A 21,902-nucleotide genomic window follows, 5' to 3' on the forward strand; every position below is an offset into this window, starting at 1 on the left:
CATGTTCCGGTTTTCATTTTATTTTTCTCACAAACAGAATTTGTTTACAAAAAAGGAACAACAAAAATAAAATTTGTACCTATCTATTGCATATCATGCTGGCAGTTTAAACTACATGCAAAACGACAAGAATAAGAACGATGATAATGATCATTATAAAATAAGAAAAAGGGGAAGGAGGGAGAAGAGGAGAGGTCATTTCAAAAACAAACCTTGACAGTTACAACTGCTTTAAAAACAAACAAACAAAAACAAAAAAAAGTCTATAAAAGGGCATTTCCTGTTCAGGGGAAGTGGTGTTCATACATGAGCCCTTCCATAAGGGCAGGGAAGGACACCCAGAAACCACTTGTGTGTGAGTCAGAAGGAAAGAGAGGGACAGACTGCATAGAGGCAGAGGAGAGGGCTAAACCATCCCTGCTCTAATATGATGGGTGGATGAATACTAGGTTTTAATAATGGACACACACACACACACACACACACACACACACACACACACACACACACACACAGTTAGAAGCCCTTACATCAATGTCAAATCTCATAAAAATGGAAAACTAAAAGGAAGTACAACAAACTCTATTCATTGACCTATCACAGCTGGTGGAGATCCTCATACAATTTACAATGATTTATTGTGAATTAAAGGGGTATGGCTTTATCAATTTATTTTAACACCTATTCATTAAAACATTACAACAAAGGGCATGATTCATGCTCTCTCAGCTCGCAGACAAAACACAAGAGGGTCCAAAGTAAAAGCCTTTCAGAGAGCAGAAACATCATATACTTCTCACACACGCACGCATGGACAGACTGACATAAGGATGGTGTGTTTACACAGAGGAAGAACAGAGAGTTGGTCACTAAAAGGAGATATGGGTCCTGGTGAGTGGGCACTGGGTGAGGTATTTCTGGGGGGGGGTGTATAATATGGTCACATGTTGTATAGCACCTAGGGTGAGAGAAATGCGCTTTATAAATAAAAAAAATCCATACTATTATATGTGACATGGCAATGAGAGGGCATTGTTGGGAGTCCCTTTGGTATTCGACCCAGTGCACTGAATAAAAACAGAGTGTTATCAGAGTCTCTTGGATGTCAATGAAGACCAGTGTGATGAAAGAATGTGTTGTTGAGTGTTGTGGGGGAGTCCTTTGGGGATATGAGCCAGTGTTGTCCTATTTGAAATTAGGGGTGTGGTAGTTGGGTTGGGGTGCCTGGCGTTATTGGGGGGCGGGTCTGGCGGATGGTTCCAGAGCCTCAGTCGGCGCTGACCTGTGTGGTGACCTGGCCGTCGGTCGTCTGATTAGTTGACTGAATGAACATGGGCTGGGTCAGCTCCTGTCCTGCCGGCATCGTCACCTGCTGGATCTGATACAACTGCTGTGGGCAGACAGAGAGTGAGGGTGAGTGAGGGTGAGTGAGGGTGAGTGAGTGAGTGAGTGAGTGAGTGAGTGAGTGAGTGTTAGTGAGAGAGGTATTTGAGAGTGATTGTGTGAGTGTATACATGTGCTTGTGTGGTGTGCAAGAGAATTCATTTCGTAAATGTGAGTTCAGAAATCTAACTGGGTTGAACTGAGGTCACAGGTTCCTATTACCTGTCCGTCAGTAAACTGGTTGAATTGCTGCTGGCCTTGCTGCACCTCCGTCTGTGTAATCTGAGAACAACCAAAGGCAGGTCAGTCACACACTGTTTCACACGGCCGCTATAAATCTGGAATTTATGTCCAAATACAACTTGAGTCAGTGAACGACACATTTTTATTCATTGAAGTGAATTAAGCATACTTCAAAATACTGCATTTGAATTTAAAACAGCTAAGAACATATTCTTTGACGCATAATTTGCTTTGTCGTGTTGCATCATGCAATTTATTGGGATACCAGACCAGTGGCCATGCAAAGTGTCTAATTCTGATGCAGTAGTTTAGTTCATACGGTTCAATAGTTTAGTTTTAAAAGGTCCCTGCTCAATAAATACTCGGACAGAGAGATGAGTGCTGTGTACCTGCTGGGTGTTGGCGAGTGTCTGTATTTGTCCCTGAACAACCTGCGTTCCAGAGACAGGCTGTGCCAGCCGAATGTATTGGAGTTGGCCAGTGTTCAGCTGCACCTGCACAGGGCCACCACATGGGGGAGACAAACTCAAGCTTAGGCTAAGGTCATTCATAAACAGTACAGCACAGAGGTCATAGTCAAGTCAACTACAGCAAAAATATGGGGGAGAATAACATCTTTTCTTTTCTTTTTTTTTAAATATGTTTTTACGGCATTTCTGCTTTATTGGGATAGAGACAGTAGAGATTGACAGGAAACATGGGTGAGAGAGAGAGGAGGGATGACATGCAGGATATGTCGATGGCCGGAATCGAACCAGGGACCTTGCGATGATATGGTATGCGCCTTAGTGTGCTACACCACTGAGCGCCCCAACATCTTTTTCTCAGGGGGAAATTCACTAGCTCTCAACAGATTTAGCGCAAATATTGAGCTTAAGAAACTGTCCCTCGTCCATCCCTCCCTCTTACCGGTATCTGCTGTATCTCCCCAGTGTTGGTGATGATCTGCTGCATGACCTGCATGGTCTGTCCTGCAGGCTGGGACGTCTGGCCCTGGCCCTGCGCCTGCACGATCTGCACCTGCTGGTCACCCACCTGCATGGTCACTGGAGCACTCTGGAGGGGAAGGAGAAAGGAGAGGGGATCGAGGAGAAGGGGGGGAGAGGAGGTGACAGAGGAGCGTTTAACACAACACGCTCTCGCTCTCTCATCCTGCAAGCGGACCATTGCGCCCCTCCAGGAGAGGCTGGGCTACCTGATCTGACCGGGCAGTCACTAATGAAGCGGTGAGCTGAGCTCCTGTCACCTGATGAGGACAGAGCTGTGACCTACGGGCCTGTAGCGCCAAGTGGAGAGCACATCAACTGCCGAGATAGGCAAGGTACTGAGCAGGCGGACCAAACGCTCGCTTAGACACTTCTCCTAGCTTCCCTGAGGGAATGTAGTATGAATGATGGCCAGCTGAATGTTGAGGCTGTTCTAGAGCACTATAGAAACGCTACAACATTGGCGTAGTGGAGGGAACAGCAAATTATTAAATCATGATTACTATCTCTCGGGGTGGTAAAAGGGCTGTGTTTGTATGTATTGACAGGATATGTGTGTGTGTGTGTGTGTGTGTGTGTGTGTGTGTGTAGGTTATGGGGATGGGGTTTTGAAGTGTTTACCGTGATGGGTGTGGCTTGTGACTGGGCTACCTGCACCTGTTGTAGCTGCTGCATGGTGGTCCCTTGCAGCACCTGAGGAGGGGGGAGGCCGGGAGAGAGAGAGAGAGAGAGAGAGAGAGAGGGAGAGGAGCTTTACAAATGATGCAGACATGACATGCAGAGCACACAGGGACAAGTGTATACGCATACGTGTGCACATATGTGCAAGTATGTACACTACATGTATGCCGGATCCACATATACAAAACAGCGAGGTCTCATAGCTAAGCAGCAAATAATGAGCATATGAGCAAAATGAAATGAAGCCACAAGCGCAACTGAGGCAGCAGAAGGAAGTGATGTTGGAGACAAGGAAGTGTTCCCTCATCTCTAACAACGACAACAGAGACAGGACTTTAAATGGAAGACATGACAGCAAGTTGTAAAAATCTATGTGGAGTGACGTTCATGTACATAAAGATATAGGAACGGTGGTTTCGTAACAACTCATTTGGGGACCTGAGAGGGAGATGACAGAACTGGTGCAACAGTGACGACCATTGATTCTGAATGCTCTTTGCAGGCAAGTCTGGCGAAACCCCCCCCCCCACACACACACACACAGCAATGAATTAGGGATTAAGATATCTCTCTCTCTCACTCTCCCCATTTAAAAAGGGGCATTCATTCTATATACATTTTTGTACTTATTCTTGAAGAAGATAAACTTTTAATCGCCTCATGAGCTTAGTACAACTGTCCCCAGAACCCAAAATATAAGCTTGTTTTACTCTATATTTAAAATAAATAAACTCTTTATTTAACTATCATTTTGACCTCATGGGATGGATCTATAGCTTGCATCCATAGCTCCGTATATGAATTTGAAAGTGGTTATATTTCTCCAGCCCCGTCTCTCAGCTTTTTACAACAAAAAAGTGACCATTTTGGTGTCGTTGGAATCCCAAATTGCCCCTTTAACATCCTCCAATCTCTCTCCCCCATCTTTAATCCTTCATCTCTTCCGTCTCTTTACCCACTTCCTCTCCTCTCACTCCACCCTTTTAAATGTGTTGAAGGAAAGGAGACAAGGAAAGGACACCACTGGATACTATTTAGATATATATCCAACTAGACATAGATGTATATACCCGTTAGAGAACTATAGACTGTGCTAATGGCTGACCTCCACTGCTCTCTGAGAGGACTGCAGCAGTGCTGGTCTGACTGCATGTGAGTGTGACAGCTCAGCTAAAGCCAGCCTGCTGAAGCAGCACTCATCAGCCAGGAGAGAGAACAGGCTCCACCACGCAAGGGGCTACACACTCAACTACAGGAAGGACGGGAGAAAGGCAGAAACAGAGGGGAACAATAAGTGAAATACACTAAGGGCATAGACCGGTGAGGGGGGGACAAAGAGAGAGCAATGTGGGGGGCTGTGGCGGGGACAGAGGGGCAGAGAGGGAGACATTAGCAGGAGCAGGGGGAAATAGAGTGTGGGATAGGGAGGGGAAAAATAAAGCCAGGGAGCAAAACAGAAAGGGAGCTAGGGAACCAAGGAAGGGATTTGAGAGGGAGCAGAGAGGTCAGAAGAGCAAACCCATATGGGGGCAAACCACATGTCTGCTGCTCTGGAGAGGGGGGCTCTCTCTATACACTGTACTGTGTCGTGGAACTCACTGGAGAGGAGAAAGAGAGGAGTGACGACTGTGTGTGTGTGTGTGTGTATGTCTGAGAGGGGGCTGAGACTGCAGGACACCCACCGGTTCACACTGCATGACTCAAATGTTCTCCCAGCATGGCCATTGAGCTTGGCTGCGAGGTGTGTGGGAGGGTGTGTGTGTGCATTGTGCTTGAATAGCTGGGTGTGTGTGGGTCATTCATCCCTGCTGGTGGGAAAGTGTTCAGGCTTTAATGTGAATACAGAGCGTCTGCCAAGGCCATTATCAATAAAAACCTGAGTGTCATTACCCGTTTACACCATTTTATAGGAGGCTTCACAGGACTTCTGAGGATTTGGTCTGTGTATTAAATGTGAGGGTGTTGCAGTTGGCCACTAATGATCTGTTGGTTGCATCATTGTGGTGTGTGTGTGTGTATGTGTGTGTGTGTGTGTGTTAATGTACCTGTCCCTGCTGTGGCTGAGCGATGATGATCTGGCCAGGCTGTATGGTGGTAGCTGTCTGGGCTGTAGCCTGCTGGCCCTGCTGCTGGCCCTGGACCTGCACGGCTCCTGGCTGCTGGGCCAGGGTGAAGTAGTACTGCACCGGCTCAGCTGGGGCCACCGACTGACGTACCTCCTCCTGCAGGAGGAGGACAGAGAGAGGCATATCAGTCCGTTACATCTCCATCAATTATTTTTGCTGTTGTAACACTATAGGCAAGAAGCCCAATGAATAACTAATAGGCCTGAGGCTGGATGAGTAATGCAATCTGTATGGTTGATCCCTTCACACTGGGAGACCTTCAGATCAGACTGGTGAACAATGATGACTCTGGTCTTTGGTAGAGTCAGCACCATCTTCACCAACTAAGCAACAATACTTTACGGTACATGAAAAAAAAAAAAAACAAGGACACTTAAGAGACTTTTCTTTCATGAAAAAACACCTTGAAACAATATCAGTTTATTTTGTATTCATCCACTGTGAAGGGAGAGCCAATTCAGTGACAGATAACACATTTTTGAACACCATGTATTTGTGCCTGTGTCTTCATACAATATATGAAGACATACAAGATATCCATACTTATGAGTGTTGGGAGGTCAAAGAGAGGGAGGGACACACAGCCTCATCTTCATTCCGAGGTATGTGGGCCAGCAGTGCTTGGGAAGGGTCAGCGGCGGCGGTTTCCCCGTTACCATGAGCGTAAACACCCCTCTCCCAGCTCGGTGATGTCACAGCTGAGAGTGTAGGATGTTTACACCCCTGGCCACAGACTCTCTGACGACTCGTGGTCAAAACCATACTGGTCTCACAAACAAGTACAGTAGAATACAGTTCCCCTTGTTTTCATGACTGTGATTATGATGCTTGGAGTGGCTTTCAAGGAAATGGTGGCTCCAGCTGACCCATTTTGGGTTCCCCTGGGAACGAACCCTGGCTTAAAACATTGCTTTTTTTTTTGATTGCTTGAAACAGGGCAGGAAGACAGTTAATGTATGGTGGTATTTGTTTATGTTGGTCAGGGGCAGCCGGACGCTGCAAACATCCGACTGAAAGCCCTCGCCAAACGCCAGCTTCCAGTCAAGGATGTTTACAGCGCCTCCAGGCTGTCAGAGCTGGAACTGCAGTTGGCAGAGGCTCCTTTGCTGCTGCATCTCATACACCTGGGGTGCAGTGCCATCATGTCTGTTAGACAGTGATTCCCTCTGACGGTTGGCCTGAGACTTACACTCTCTGCTGCAAAGCTGCTGGCTGCAGTGTTCACCTCTGCACTAACCCCTTTCTCTCTCCTCTTTTCCCATTTGACACCCAATATTCATTCTGTGTGTGTGTGTGTGTGTGTGTGAGAGAGAGTGATAGCCTCATCCTGGTTTGGTTTCCCACCTGTCGTTTGGGGGGTTTGAGTTCGTCCCGGGGCACAATGTCGATCAGGAAATCAAACTGGTCGAACTTTGTTATCGCCATGGCAATGTCATTCCTCTGAAACACAGGAAATGGAATAGAGGTTGAATGAATTAGTTGGAACTGGATCGAAAACTGCAGTTTGTACTTGGGGTTCTGTTCTTTCCAAAAATAGCCATCTGAAAGCTATTGAAGAGTTTAAATAAACTTCCAATCCAGATTAAGCTAGAACATACAGTACTACAGTTTTGAAAACGGAGCTAAAGGAAGGTCAACACTCAGAATGAGTAATATATACCCCCCTTTACAGAAACAACAAATGGCAAGACCTTCACTTTACAAAAATAACAGAACGTTAAATCATAGCTCTCAGCTACACTGTGTGAGGAACAAGATAGTTGTGACGTTTTTCTGACATCACCAGGCTCTTCAGGCCCAGCCCACCCCAGCATGCGTCTCTGTGGAATTTTCCACAGGATATTGGCAGTAAAGACCCCCCACATCAGCGGCTATTCTTAGCACTGTGATTAATATCTGGTAACACCAGGTCACATCCATAACTGTTATATTGATGAGCGTCGTCATGGCGACCCTGATCGTCATGCCATCGGCACAATGGAACCCTGGCCCTGATTGTGTGGCAGCGGGGGGGGGGGGGGGGGGGGGCTTACCAACAAATCTGTCTTATTAATACACACACACACACACACACCTAACACACCATCTGTGGTGTAAAATGTGGTGTTTAACATGTGAGGGTCTTGAGGTAAATTGGTGAGCTATTTCTAGGTTCTAACATACAAATAAAATTCTCACTAAATTGCAGATTGTGGTTTGCTTCTCAGAATTGCCCATTTAAAAACTGTTTTAGAAGATGTTTTGGAGGAAACAAATTGTAAAAGAAAAGTTGCTTCATGCACACAGACACACACACAACTAATGTCTTAGAGGCATGTGAATGGAAACAGAGAAAGGGGGCACTTTGAGTCTGTGGCTTCCCCTCTGACACCCAGGTGTGGCTGGCCCTGGCTTTCCAAACCACTCTGATCAACGCTCCCTGGGAAGGAAAAAAAAAAAGTTTCCTCCAGTGTCACCTCGGAACCCATGTTATTTTGTGGCTCCGTGCAGGAAAAATTGCATTTGGAAAACTGGGTCACGGACGCAGAGCTTTGCTTTCAGAGCCAACTGAGAGTGACAGAATTTAACAGACGGAGTCCTCTGGGATGGCGGTGTGTGGGGCCTCCACACATGCACTGGGACTAGCACACTGTGTACTGTATGTGCACGCAGCGTGTGTGTGTGTGTGTGTCCGTGTGTGTGTCCGTGTGTGTGTCCATCAAACACCAACTGGCGCAGTGACCCAACTGGTGCGTAAAGGGCTGTGTGTGGACTGGGAGGAGAACCAGTGGAGGAGAGTAGAGTAGGAGGAACGGAGGTTGGGTGAGGTTGGGTGAGGGGGTGATAAGGAGAGAATGAATGTGATGGGTGAGGAGGGAGGAGGGAGGAGAGAGGACGGAAGGTTGTGTCTCTCACCTGTAGCGTGCGTCTCTTGTTGTCCTCAGTGTGGATCCAGGCCCTGAGAGTGAGCTCTGTGATGAAGATCTGAGCTGCCTTGGCAAACAGCACTGGAGCCTCCGCACTGATCATCTGGGGAGACGTGAATTAAATCATTGACACACGGGGGCGGGCACGCACACACACACCTCATGTAGTGACATTAAGCAGTTATTCTTCCCCAACATGAGAAGCACTGTAGACTATGCCATGGTAAGCCTATGAAAAGTGATGGTCCCATTTTAACCCGTCTCCCAACACACGTGCAGTGGAATCAGCTGCGTCATGGCCAGCAAAAGAGTCTTGCCTAGAGTATATCAGTGATCTCCTGATCTTTTAAGTGCCCCTTTAACCCTCCGCCTACTTAAGCTGATGTTTATAGGACACTGCTCTGGACAAGGCACGTCCTGACACACACACACACACACACACACGCATTTGCGCGCTCTACCTACAGAACAGGAACAGCCCGGACTAATAGGCTCATACAGTGCCTTCGGAAAGTATTCAGACCACTTCACTTTTTCCACATTTTGTTGTATTATAGGCTTGATTTAAAATGGATTAAATTAAAAGAATTTGCCATCAATCCACACACAATACCCCAGAATGACAAAACGAAAACGCGTTTTTTTAAATTTCAGATTTACAATTTACAGAAATACCTCATGTATATAAGTATTTGCTATGCCACTCTTAAAATGAGCCAAAATGCAAAAATGTCACCAACAAATCACTCAATAAGCTGAATTGAGTCCATCTTAATGCAAGGATAATAGTTCATGTAATTTTGGAATTAATATCTTATATCTTAATATAATATCTTAATATCTTTTTATATGGTCTCTGATTTGCATAAGAATCAATTACACCCTGTAGATTATTTTTGCATTTTAGCTATTTTTAAGAGTGTCATAGCAAAGGGTCTGAATACTTATGTACACAAGGGATTTCTGTATTTCAATTTGAATAAACTTACTGAAATTTCAAAAAAACTGTTTTCGCTTTGTCATTCTGGTATTTGTCATATTGGTATTGTGTGTGGATTGATGGCAAATTATTTTTTTATTATGTATTTTAAATTGAGTCCACAAAATGTGGAAAAAGTGAAGGGGTCTGAATACTTTCTGAAGGCACTGTGTATGGCATGGTCTTGAATGGCAGGATCAAGTGTTGATGTGGACACATTGTTGAAAACCTCGCCTCCTACCTTTACATCCTCATCCAGCTTCATGATTTTCTTGATACGGGCGAGAGGTAACTCCTGCACACGGAAATCCTTCTGAAACAGAGCCAAGTGGCGTTAGGGGGGGGGACACACCAGTACAGCTCAACATACAGGCAGCACATCAACACACCTACTGCATCAGGTCAGTCAACGAGAAAGTGTGAGTGAGTGAGTGAGAGATGGAGCGCGTACCACAGTGAGGTTCCTGATCTCCTCCATGACGCGTGGCCAGAAGGACTGCAGGCTCTGCTGGGCATCGCTCCCCCCAGCTCCAAACGAATCCGCAGACATGCTCACTGCTGTCGAGAGAGGGGAGGGGAGAGGGGGAGAGGGAGGGAGGTGAAAGAGGAGGAGGAGGATGGGGAGAGGAGAGAGAGAGAAGGTCAGGTACAAGGTCAGGTACAATCCACACAATTACACAATTAGTAGCCTAGTTAAGTTGGAGAAGAGAGTTGACGGACAACCCATCTCAGCCACTGAACACCAGAGCTGAACGTCACTGGCCGCTACTGCCCAGCGCTCCCAGAACTACATCGGATAACCTAGAATTAGAATACAGTGAAATCTAAAATAAGACTAGGCCACTTCTATTTCTGTCCTTCCCAAGTGTTGACATGCCTAACGACGAAGCTACATGCTGCATGATTTTTAATGTCTCCATCATTCACAGTATGAAACAAAAGCTCATACCACTGTAGGGTAGTGACCCTCTGTCTGAGGACAGTCCTGAGTGCCCAACATGGCAATGGCGCGCGCGCACACACACACACACACACACACACACACACACACACACACACCCTTATATATGGGGTCTGACAGCATGTAAGAAGAGACGCCAGGTTACTATGGCATGCCAGGAATCTGCTGTGAATATTGGCCAGCCTGCCTGAGCTTGCAGTGCTGGAGTGTCTGCAAGTAAACTTCTCTGTTCCATTCTCTTCTTTCTTTCCCTCTCTCTGCAGGCAGGAGAAGAGAGACAAGAGGGGAGACACAGTGTAATAACTGGGTGGGAAACCATTTAACGTCTGTCTGTCTGTGTGTTTGTGAGTGTGTGTCAAGTGACTTGTACAGTTCAGCAATAATCCAATGCTAAGACAATGTGCCAAAGGCTTTAACGGGGGGGGTAAGAGACTGACAGGGCCTCAGTCAGACAGCGATGCAAAGCAGCTATGTGGGTCAAACACGAGCGAGGGAGAGAGGGAGAGTGAGGGAGGGAGGGAGAGAAGCATGACAGCACAAAGACAGAGGACGGGGGAGTGCCTTCTCCCTCTCCTTTTGCTGGGCAAGCTTCTCAATACACAGCTCAAGTCCTCTGCTACCAGCCTAGACCTGAGCAGAACAAAGGAAGTCGCTTTAAACCCTGACCAATCAATTCTGTTATTTATTTTCAAATATAGTATCAATGACAAATAAGGGTAAAGGGGAGGAGGCTACATGGATGAGAGCAGTTTCAGGACAGCGATTGACCTCCAAAATGAGTGTGATGGTTCAGCTGCATGAAATGGTGATAGGATTTGTAGTCATTTCCAGCTGCATGAAATCCTGCCATCCCTAACCAGCTTCCCAACAAACAATCCCAGCATTCCTGAGGGCAAAGATGACAGTAATGGTGATGGGATTTGTAGTCATTTGGGGATAGGCTAAGCCCGAAGACTGAATGCCCTCTTACTGTCCCTGTCTTGAGGGACAAGACAGGGACATCTGTTCTGACTGGGCTGGAGCATAACAATGCAATCACATGTAAAAGGACAGTAACAAGTCTGGTTCCAAGAATTTTTTTTCCCAAGAATTTGTTAGTCTATTTTTACAGCTCTAAATGTTTTTAGAGCAGCATCAGGAGATGATCTTGTGATAGATATCACCAGGACATCCGTGTGTGTGTGTGTGTGTAGGGGGGGGGGGGGCTCTTCAACTGGTAGCTAAGATAAGAAATGATAAATAGAAGATTCACTCAACACCATTACAGAAGAATTTATGAGAAATTACCACGGCAACAGTGAAATTTTCACCGTGGACCAGGGAAATGGAGAATGGGGAGTGGGGGGGGAATTAAGAGCAAACACTTCAATTAATGAACAATATAAATACAACAAGTAGGGCCTAACCACAGCAGCAGTCTCTACCGACATTCAAACACTCCAACACCCAGCTGACCACACTACCGTAGGAGCTGTGCTTTTCTCTCAGAGAGACTAAGAGAGACCGCGTGATTAATTTCCCCAGCTCTCTCTGTGACCCTACAACCTTCAATATACATGCAGAGGGGGAAAGAGGAAAGAGGGGGAGGAAGGGGGTAGTGTGAGAGAGGGAGGGAGGGAGAGAGAGATGGGAAATGTGTATGTGTGAGAGATAGCGGGTGAATGAGAGTGGGAGGGGGGAAAGGGTGTGTGTTTTCTGTGTGTGTGTGTGTGTGCGTGAGAGAGAGTTTGGATAGAGTCGATCCCCATCAACATGCCTCAGAGCATCGGCCGTACAGCATACTCTACCTATATTGATATAGCCTAGTTTCTCCGTCCTCACATCAATGGAAACTTTTATTTTCAGGCCACAGACAGGCAAGAACACAACCTCTGCTAACCTCGACTCCTAGCCCTACACATTCTGTACGGCCTCAGGATAACGTCGCCTACCGGGTGAATCCTCGCCCCAAATTTTCCTTTGATATTCTTAGAGGACGATAATATCAGTTGCACACCTTGAACCAGTCCTGATGTAGGTGAATGCATTAGGCTCCTGGCTAACCTCTGCAAATGGAACCGGAGAGGCGCAGTGCTACACCATGGCTGGCTGAACTGGTGTTCATGTCTCTGCGAGGACACTGCGCCCGCCCAGCTCTGTGCTGCGCAGTACTATGCTATGCTGCGCTGCCCTGTGCTGTAACGCTGCTCTGGTCTGCTGGCCTGTACGCTGTTCTGCAGTGACGCGCTCTTGTCCTAGTACTGTGCTGTAACGCTGCTCTGGTCTGCTGGCCTGTACTCTGTTCTGCAGTGATGCGCTCTTGTCCTAGTACTGTGCTGCGCTGTGCACAAATGATGTTGCCCTGTGCTATGCCGTTCTTCGCGGTGCTGGGCTATGCTACATAATGCTAGGTGTCTGCTGGGTCTATGCTGTGTGGTGCTGTTTTCCGCCGCGCCGTGCTGTGCTCCTCTCTGCGGTTCCGTTGTCCTTCAGCAGGTCAGAGAGAGCGAGAGATAGCATTGGGTTTCTTCTGACCTGCGCGCTGTGCCGGTGCTTCGTCGGCACTGACCGCGCCACCGTCACTGACAGCCCCACCATCACTCCTCTTCCCCTCTCTCTCTCTCCTCCGAGAAAGTCAATGCTGCTCTGCAAGCAGGAGCTGAATCAGCAGTATTGTTGTTCTACCAGCCCCGGCCTCTGCTGCTCCCCCCTGGCACATCAGGCAGCATCAGGGCCGTGTTCCAACAGGAAAATGACACTGCCTTACCTGGGCCCTTGCAGACTCGCCCCAGGAAGCCTGAAAGGACTGGATAGGTGCAAGCTAAATGGTGGAAAGTTCTCCGAACCCCCTAGAAGGATAGATGGAGTTGGCCGCCGCCATTTCCATACGTACACCTGTCCAGTCCATTCAGATCCGCCAGGGAGAGTCTGCAATGGCAAAGAAGTTTTCAGATTGGAACTTACTCACAAAGCACAAGAGTAGCTTACTAACAGACATGCACTCTTCTGAATCCTAAAGGGGAAGTTGAGGGGGGAGATGGCCGGGTAAATGCGCGGGCCGATGGAAAATGACTAACTGAAATGCGTAGGGAGAGAAAACTGCTTTATCCTGGTGTCGTTTGATGGTTAATGAGCCAAGGCGGACATAGGAAACCTGGAGGCCTACTGGAGGCAGCGAGAGGAACAAATCCTCGTAGTTGACCTGAATTGCACCAAGGGAACAATAACATTGCCAGGCGTACAGCAAAAGAACACATACAATCTACTGTCCATGCCCACAAAGAGACAAAGGCCTAATTGACTAATGAAGTGCCATTCGTTCAAAAAGGCTTTGAAAACACAGTTAGGCAGGTTAAAGGGATACCGATTCAAAGTCATGGTACCATGACTCCTGACTTGGAACAAAATGTGTACAGAAGTTATCTGGCTAACTCATTAATCCAGCCTGTTGAGACACCATTCACAGCCTGCACAATTACACTGGGGGAGCGGGTGAAGAAATACAACAATATCCTGGCTGATCATTCAATGGCCAACTAGACTTCAGGAGAGGATATCAGGCATTTTGTTCATCACTAACATCATTAGGCTAATTGTTAGCCCAAGCTGTTAGCCTAAGCAAAGCCCTAACTGGAATGACCTTTAAAAAGGAACATTTCACCAATTGTCACCACGACTAAACAGAAAGTTATGAGTGGTCTTTATTGTCTAAATAGCCAGGAAATATTTTTAAAAAAATTGAGCAACTAAGCGAGAAAATAGCCTTTTATTGGACCAGGAAGTAATAGTTAGAATGATGAACTTCCTACAACGTCCATAGTGCTTTGCGCCTCCCAGCCAGTAATGGAGGCACGAGCTGAGATGCTCGTTCGTAAACACAAGTGAGAGATGTACGTCCTAGCGCGGTGCTTATGGATGTAAACAAACCAGACGGTAGCTAATTCAGAAACGGTGATCTCACTCCTAAAGCTCCTTGTCGTTTTCAAAACGATTTTGGAGGTCAAACGTCTGTAATGTGTGCCTTTAACAAGACAGTACTATAATGCTTTGGCCCATGTAGCCTAGGCTGTGATTGCACCAATACAGCCCTGCCTAGTCCTAGATACATTTCATGCAAACACTGAACTTGTTTGTCTAACTTTGTATAGGCCTACATATCTTAGCCAAATTATCACAGGTCTATTCACAAATGAAGTCAAGTCATTTCTGATACTGACAGACTGTGTTCAAATGAGACTAACACCAAGGACATCTTCTAGGTGTCAATCCCTCTTGTTTTACCACAACCCTAACCCTACCATCCTCCACTTCTTGATTGTTGTGAAAACAACTAACCAATGAGGGCAGACGCAGAGCCTTATCAGGTAAACCATCAGAGGGGGGGGGTGAGAGAGACCGCGCTGGAGATTGTCCTCCCTTATAATCAACAGTCCAACATCAACAATGGAAAAAGGTCACTTCAAGGAAAGTAACTCGGTACCTGCAGCTTCTGGGACATTTTCATGACATTTTCCCAGCAGAAGTGGGTTCTTTTACACGTGACATACTTTCTCTTCTCACATTATGGGTAACGACATTGGGTTAGCTCCGACTACAACCTGTTCAGTCAGAGTATTAACTTATAGGCTATATTTTGTTTATTTTAGTATTCCAAATAATCTGTGGAAAAGCTAACAACATCTGTACATGACTCAGCAACCCTATAGAAATATGAAAAAGCAGTAGGAGAAAAAACTAAAAAGAGTTATATATATTAAAAGATATATATATATAATAATTTTAAAAAAAAGAGGCCCTTCCTATTAAGGACTAAGCAGCATACTCATTCAGGGCAAATGTAAAAAGCTGGCGGAAAAAGAAAAAAAAAACTGGCCATGTTGCAGTGAGCACAGGTAAATGATCTACTCTTGCAAAAACATAGGAGTTCTTAGCCAGGAATTACAGATTAACCGACACATAAACCTGCATACATTCTGATCTGTGGTGGATTTTGTGCTTGAAAAGAGACGGTGCTGTAATAATGCCTGACAGCTATCCCTGACCCGTGTCAAAGCCGCCCCCGCAAACTTTGCCCTTGGTTCTGCTTCAAACCAACTCCAGGAAGCACTAGTCACTGATCTCCCAAGGTCATTCAATAGAGGAGAGAGAAACGGGAGAGGGAAGGGGAGGGGGGGGGGGGGGAGAGAGCAAGGAAAGAGAGGGGGGAAAGGGAAGTGAGAGAGCGCGGGGGAGACAGGACAGGTTTTTCAACTTTCACTGCAGAACCCCATGGTATATTCTTCACTTTCTGAGGGGGCTCGGAGAACAAAAACACATCTCTCTTAGTCCATTCCCTTCCTCTGTCCTTCTTCCGTTGCACTGTCCTTTCATCTCTCTCTCTGTCTGCTTGTCCCTCTCTTCGCTGACAGAGACTGCGGGAGCCAGTCTCACATTCCTGTGACCTTCATCCAGCACTAGGCCCAGCTCTGGCGTCAAGGTGGGCAGGGCCAAAGCTACCTGCATTTCAGCCACAAAACCAGCACCACTAAACTTGGATCATGTACTGACAACATACACAAAGCAGGGCTGCAAAGGGAAAATGAATAGGCACACAGCTGGGGCAATCACCTTGTGTGCATGTGTGTGTACAGTGTGCATATGTATGAGGTTGTGAGAGTGTGTGTGTTTGTTTTCATTGATCTCCTCCCCCCCATTGTGACTACGGTGAAGTATAAATTATATTCAAATCTCATGCAAACGGCGACCGGCACAGGGATTTGGCAGCCAGGGCTTCAACTCAAGAGTTATTTTTAGTCCTCTCTCTCTCTCCCCAACGGGACTTGGTTTTGTCACAGGCTCCGATGGAAACGTTCAATTAGGGAGGACGGCCGGGGAGGTAGAACGGAACAGAGATGGACCAAGATTCCATCAAAACAGATCAAATCAAAAGCTGACAAGACTGTGTGTGACATTTGCGATTAAGGAGCGTGATTCTGTACCAGCCATCACCACCAGACACACTTCAACCCCCCTAAGGCCCCCTCCCCCCCCCCCACACACACACACACACACACACAACTATCTGGCCCCTGATATGTCCCCCCAAACACCAGAGCCATCTTGGACTCTGCTCTGCATCACTGTCACTCCAATGTAAACAACACGCCAAGGACCAGGCCTTGGACAGGCCCTGGACCGCAACCACAGCCACGACCGTGACGTGACCATTCTGAATGACTTTGAAGAATCTGAGTGTAGCACTGGCCTACCACTACAGAGTCAATAACACACAGGCCCAGTTCTGCCCTACTCACTGGTCCAAAGTCAAAACACACTAGCAGGGTTGCAAACAAACAAGCTACTAGGCCTGCTATGCAGAACAAAGAGAATTCTCATTTGCAAATAACAAAATCAACTCAAGGAGAAAAAACAACTGAACATTCAACAATCAAATGAACTGTGCAAAAAACACAAAATCACACCACTTTTGAGTTTGCCAAATTTATGCTACAGATGTCAACACTACTGTACTGGAGTGACAATTGAAGGACACGGGCCAACGAGGCAGACTGCTGTCCGGTGCAGAAAAAAAAAAAACACACACACAACCAAAACATGCACTCAGATTTCTCCCAAGGAGAAAAGTAGAGGACGAGAGGAGGAGGAGGAAGAGGAGGGGGAGGAGTACTGTAGAGGACAGAGAGAGCATCCGATCTCTGCAGAGAAGACCGCGAATGAGAGAGAGAGGGAGAGAGAGAGAGAGAGAGAGAGAGAGAGAGAGAAAGACAAGAAAAAAGTACACAAGGGTAGAGGAGTCCTGCGGAGAGATAAAACACTGCCAGGTCTGTGGTTAGGAGTGTGTGTGTGTGAGTGCAGTGGTCACACTTACCCCGTGCCCTTCATGTTGTGCAGAATGCTGTGGGAGAGCAGGACAGAGGAAGAGAGAGAGGCTCTACTGTACAAGTCTCCTTGAGAGGCGACAGAGAGGAGGGGGGGGCGACAAATAAAGTCTCTCAAGCCTCCACTTCCTCAGGCCCCGGCCCCAGAAAACAGACAAAAGGCACTCCATTGCCTTTAAAAAGCTAACAGCCAGACAGAGAGAGAGAGAGAGAGAGAGAGAGAGAGAGAGAGAGAGAGAGAGAAAGAAGAGCGATCACCACCCCTTTCTTCCACCCCTCCCCCTCTCTACACAACCCTGTCTCCTCCAGCCCCCCCCCCCTGCCCCCCTTGCCTAAACACACCCCCCTCTCTCCTGTTTCTCCTCTGACCAAGTCCCCTCAAATGCCCCATAGCTGAATGTCTCCCTGTCTCTTTCTCTCTCTAGTCTGTCAATTTATCACTTGCTCTCTCTTTCTCTCTCTCTCTCTCCAGCAGTGACCCTTGCATTTGTCTTTCAGTTGACCCCTGCCACAGCCCTTGGGAGGGCAAGTAGAAAAAAATAGGAGAAACAGAAAGGCAGCAAAGCGGCAGCAGCTCAGCGGCACTCCCGAGTCCCAGACAAAAATCTCCTTCTGCCTCCTTTCCCTTTAACATACAATCTAGCCTGCTACATGATACTCAAACCCCGCCTCTGACCGGGCTCCTGCCCAACTCTAAGCTCTTCCCTTGATGAGAGTCAAGAACCTTCAGATTCTATTGGTCGAGATGCCTGCCTGTCTGGTCTGACACTTCCTCTGCTCCTCCCCCTTCCTCTACCCAACCCCCTTTCACCGACAGCCAACTTCCTGTTTTAAGTTACCTTGAGCTGCAGGATAGGGGTCAGGGAAAGAAAAGAGGAAGAGAGAAAAGAGCAACAGAGGAAAAAGAGAAATAAAGTTATAAAAAGCACATCATATGAAGAAAGTAAGGAAGTGCTGTGGTAGCTTGCCTCTGCATTCTGTGTCCTCCAGCTGATCTTGGGTTTCTCATGGCTCGACAGGGAAGAAAGGAACCACTGGCTGCTGTCTGACAACTGTTCCCTGCTTATTTACAATGTCAAACTAAATGTCTCCCTAAGTCCCACCTCCCCACCACCTGGATTGGCTGAAAGGCTAGTGATGCAAAAAGCTCTGCGGTCTCTGATTGGACGCAGGGAGTGTCAGAATGGATGCCGCATGTTGCAGCCACATGATTTAAAGAGCTACGGCATATTAAACAGACTTGCCGTCTCATACGTGTGCGCAGGCATTTGTGCATGTCTGCACAGACACACACATATACACATACACACACGTCCTTCCTCTCACATCCATCCTTCCTCAGAGTCACAGGTAAGCACCACATAAACATCAAGTTATAGGCAATGCATTTTATGTGAATAGTAGGCTACAATTAGCCTATGGAATTTGCTGATAAAATGTGGGTATTTCAACTTAGACTAGATGAAACATAGGCTACTTTATAAAATTCAAATATATAGGCCTATAGTCAAACTTATCAAAAGGACAAATAGGTCATCACAAAACGTTATCAGAGAAATCATCTTGTTTGGCTGATCATATAAAGCAGCATGAACACAAACAAAAGTTCACCAAATTGTGCTCATGTTTGTGGGTAAACAAGATTTTTTACAGATATGGGAGAAAGTCAGTAAATGCAAGCATTGTTGTCGCCTTCTTGACCTTAAAACTATGGTCACAGCAACTTCTGTAATTAAAATGTCATCATAAAACCATGCCAGCAATGTCATGCATGCCTTTCTGTTATCATGGTACAGGTTAAACGGACAGGCATGCTTTTTACACACAAGGCTAACCTTGCTTGCACGCACACATGCATGCTGTACGTGCACCTTCTTGCTATAGCAATACTTAAAGATAAGGTTGGCAAGAGATTAAGAAATTGTAATGCCCTGGAAATTAAGTGTAGTTCTACTGAAGTGAGAGATTTGAGGGGGAGCAATTTGCTGAAAGAGTTGCTTTTAGCTGGCAGTCTGCACAGAGGATGGTGGAATGACCTGAGGCTTATCCTGCATATTACTGCAAATCCCCACTGTACCGAGAAACAACAAGCCAGAGAGAGAGAGAGAGAGAACAAACCTGCTCCATCAATGAATAAATCGGGGGGAGGGGAGCCGGAAGGATGGAGAAGGACAGAGAGGAGAGCGCTGCTAACAGGATGGGAGGGAGGGACGGAGAGAAAGAGAGACTCAAGAGAAACAAAGCAAAATGTTCCCTTTTCTATTTTAGTAGAAAGGGGGACAGGGCAGGTAGCATGCTGGTCAATGATTACAGAGCAGCACAGCACAAAGATAATTCTATGCGAGCAGAGCTGTGATGCCGTGGCAGTGCTGCCTTCTCTCCCTGCGCAAGCTACTCGAAATGCCTCCATGATGACACCTGGCAAGGTCACACTGCAACCGAGACCTTCCCATGACTTGTGCTGGTAGCTAGGACATGTTTGCTCACTGACTTTGTTTAGAGATAAACACACACGATGGGCTATCAGTTTCACAAACACACAAAAAAGCAGAACCATCAGGGCTGACGGTCATGCGCACACACAAACACACCGGCATACAAACTTACTAAACGTAGGCCTACTCAAATAGGTACACTGATCGCAAATCCTTTGATTAAAATATATATTTTGACAGACACCCTGTTTTTAGTCTATATGTAAAACCGACTGTTGCCTCTAGAGATAAAAAAGAAAAACTAAAATGGGGCAATGATATCTTTCATAAAGAAAAATAATTGTGCGTACAAATAAAATGAGGACTGAGATGATGAGCACATTGCAACTGTAGGCCAGCATAAAATCCTAGAAGAGACTTATCAGGTTTGCTGAAAATGCTGCTAGTGTTGGGCACCTTCACAGGGGAAATCTGTGCGGAACTGAACTGAGAAATACAGAGAACAAACCATAATGACAATGCATGTTCCTGAGTGCAGAGATATTCACCCATTACCTTAGAGAATTGTATAGCCTAGCCTACACCATCTGCATTTGACCCACATAAAATCCTCTCTTAAACTAATATTCTGCCATGACTCATTAGAGGCCTTCTTGGACAGCTAGCATCCTCAACTCCAAATCATGTGATATTCTATTGTCCAAAATTAAACTGCAAACTTTTACGAGCTCATGGCCTAGAGTAGAGGCCTATGCAAAAACATGTAGGGCATGTTTAGGGCTAACCGTACCGGTAAGTGTGAAACTCCTGAAATGACTGGCTCCTCCTGCTCTAGATTAAGGGTATGTGAGATTTTAAAACAAATGCAATATCTTCATGTAAATATAATTATATCAACAAGCCATTGCATGTCATTTAATGCAATTACCATTTTGCCTTGTACTCTCCAAAATGCATCTTGAAACAGAACTAGGCCTAATGATTGAAATAATGTTCGATTATTAATCAATAAATTGCATGCTCAAGGCAAGGTAGGCTACAGCAAAGACATAGAATGATAATTCTATTTCTATGGGCTACAACTCATAAAATGCGTAGACACAGGAGAATGGTTAGGAACTGTTGGCATATTGAACAACATAGGACAAAGGACGGACTTCAAGTAGGTTACTCGAAGAGTGTGTGCACACGCATAAATGTGACTCATAAAAGAGCTGACAACGTCAATACAGGAATGAGACCTAGCAAACGTCCATTTACCTCCACTTGTCATAAGCAAGGAGTTACATATTATTTCTGATGCGACTAAAACACTGGGGGCTTCAGTAGAAAAATGCAATCATAGGTACTTTCATATTGCTTCGTAGTACTAGTGACTGAAAGCCTACATTGGATATTAACGTTACTACAGTAGCTAGAACACTTCTGCTTGCTAAGGACCGGTAATGAGAATATTTTTAAAAACACATGCAAGAAGCAAGTCAGCAGCTGGTTTCATTGTTATACCCCCGGCTAACATGATAGCTAGCGTAAGCTAGTTACCTAATCATCTCTCTAATAATAAGCAAATGGTCCGTTATTAGCACCGAACAAAAAGCAGTGATTATCAAAGGAAAGTTTGCAAAGCTTTGGAAGGGCAGTCTAACCAATAAAGACTACGTTTGGATCTGTCCTTCAGACCAATCAAACCTCGGACTAGATTCCACCAATCAAGGTTTCTAAGGGTTCAGTTCGTTCTGAAACTGACGCCATTCGGGATCTCACAGAAATCGCCAATCATGCTAAGCGGAGTTTAGACAAGAGCCAACATGGTGGACACAGTATAGCAGTTTCTTGGCCGCCGATGTTCCTATCAGCTGGCCACCAATAAGCGCTTCAGAGAGCGGGGAGGGAAATGGCGCCTATGTTCATCTTCCAAAACAATCGTCTATTGGACAAGAAGAGCAATTGAAAAATTGTGAAGTAATAACCCCCACTTCAGAGTGACATAAAATGCTTTCACATATAGATATTAACCAGGTATATAATTTGATTTCTTACTCACTTTTTTTAACGGGTTCGCACTCGCAGTGAAGTCCGGCTCAGTGTATTATTTATTTTATTCAAGTGGCAACGGGAAACAAGATGGCTGCCACGTACTTCTGAACGAACCGGAAACAGTGCTACATTGACGTACGCGCTCTGACGCTGTCAAAATTCTCTGTACAGTAATTTGGGATAAGAATCCCAGCCCAAGATGTGTCCTTTCCTACTTACTGAACTTACTGCGTGTCCTGAGATGCAGTGTACTGTCATAGAAATATACGAACAGGATTGTATATTACCTCAGTGCGTGCTGTATGTAT

At 46.1% G+C, this 21,902-nt stretch overlaps 1 protein-coding gene across 13 annotated transcripts; it reads right to left on the minus strand.

Moving 5' to 3' along the window:
* Positions 1–21,644, minus strand: nfyc (nuclear transcription factor Y, gamma). Of its 13 annotated transcripts, none has more exons than XM_083681011.1 (11): positions 21,602–21,644; positions 9,756–9,859; positions 9,546–9,614; positions 8,315–8,428; positions 6,764–6,859; positions 5,339–5,515; positions 3,234–3,305; positions 2,536–2,682; positions 2,016–2,120; positions 1,606–1,665; positions 1–1,390 (listed from the first exon to the last, which is right to left on the minus strand). In XM_083681011.1, coding segments are annotated over exons 1-11 (1,068 nt in total). In that variant the 5' UTR covers positions 21,603–21,644; the 3' UTR covers positions 1–1,267. The 13 variants fall into 13 exon arrangements, with proteins under 13 accessions (XP_083537137.1, XP_083537136.1, XP_083537135.1 ...); XM_083681010.1 differs by having other exon boundaries at positions 3,270–3,305; positions 9,546–9,617; positions 21,602–21,642; XM_083681009.1 differs by having other exon boundaries at positions 3,264–3,305; positions 9,546–9,617; positions 21,602–21,642.
* Positions 21,645–21,902: the final 258 nt, after the last annotated feature.

Source organism: Argentina silus (assembly GCF_951799395.1).
Source record: "Argentina silus genome assembly, chromosome: 11".
Classification (NCBI taxonomy): Eukaryota; Metazoa; Chordata; class Actinopteri; order Argentiniformes; family Argentinidae; genus Argentina; species Argentina silus.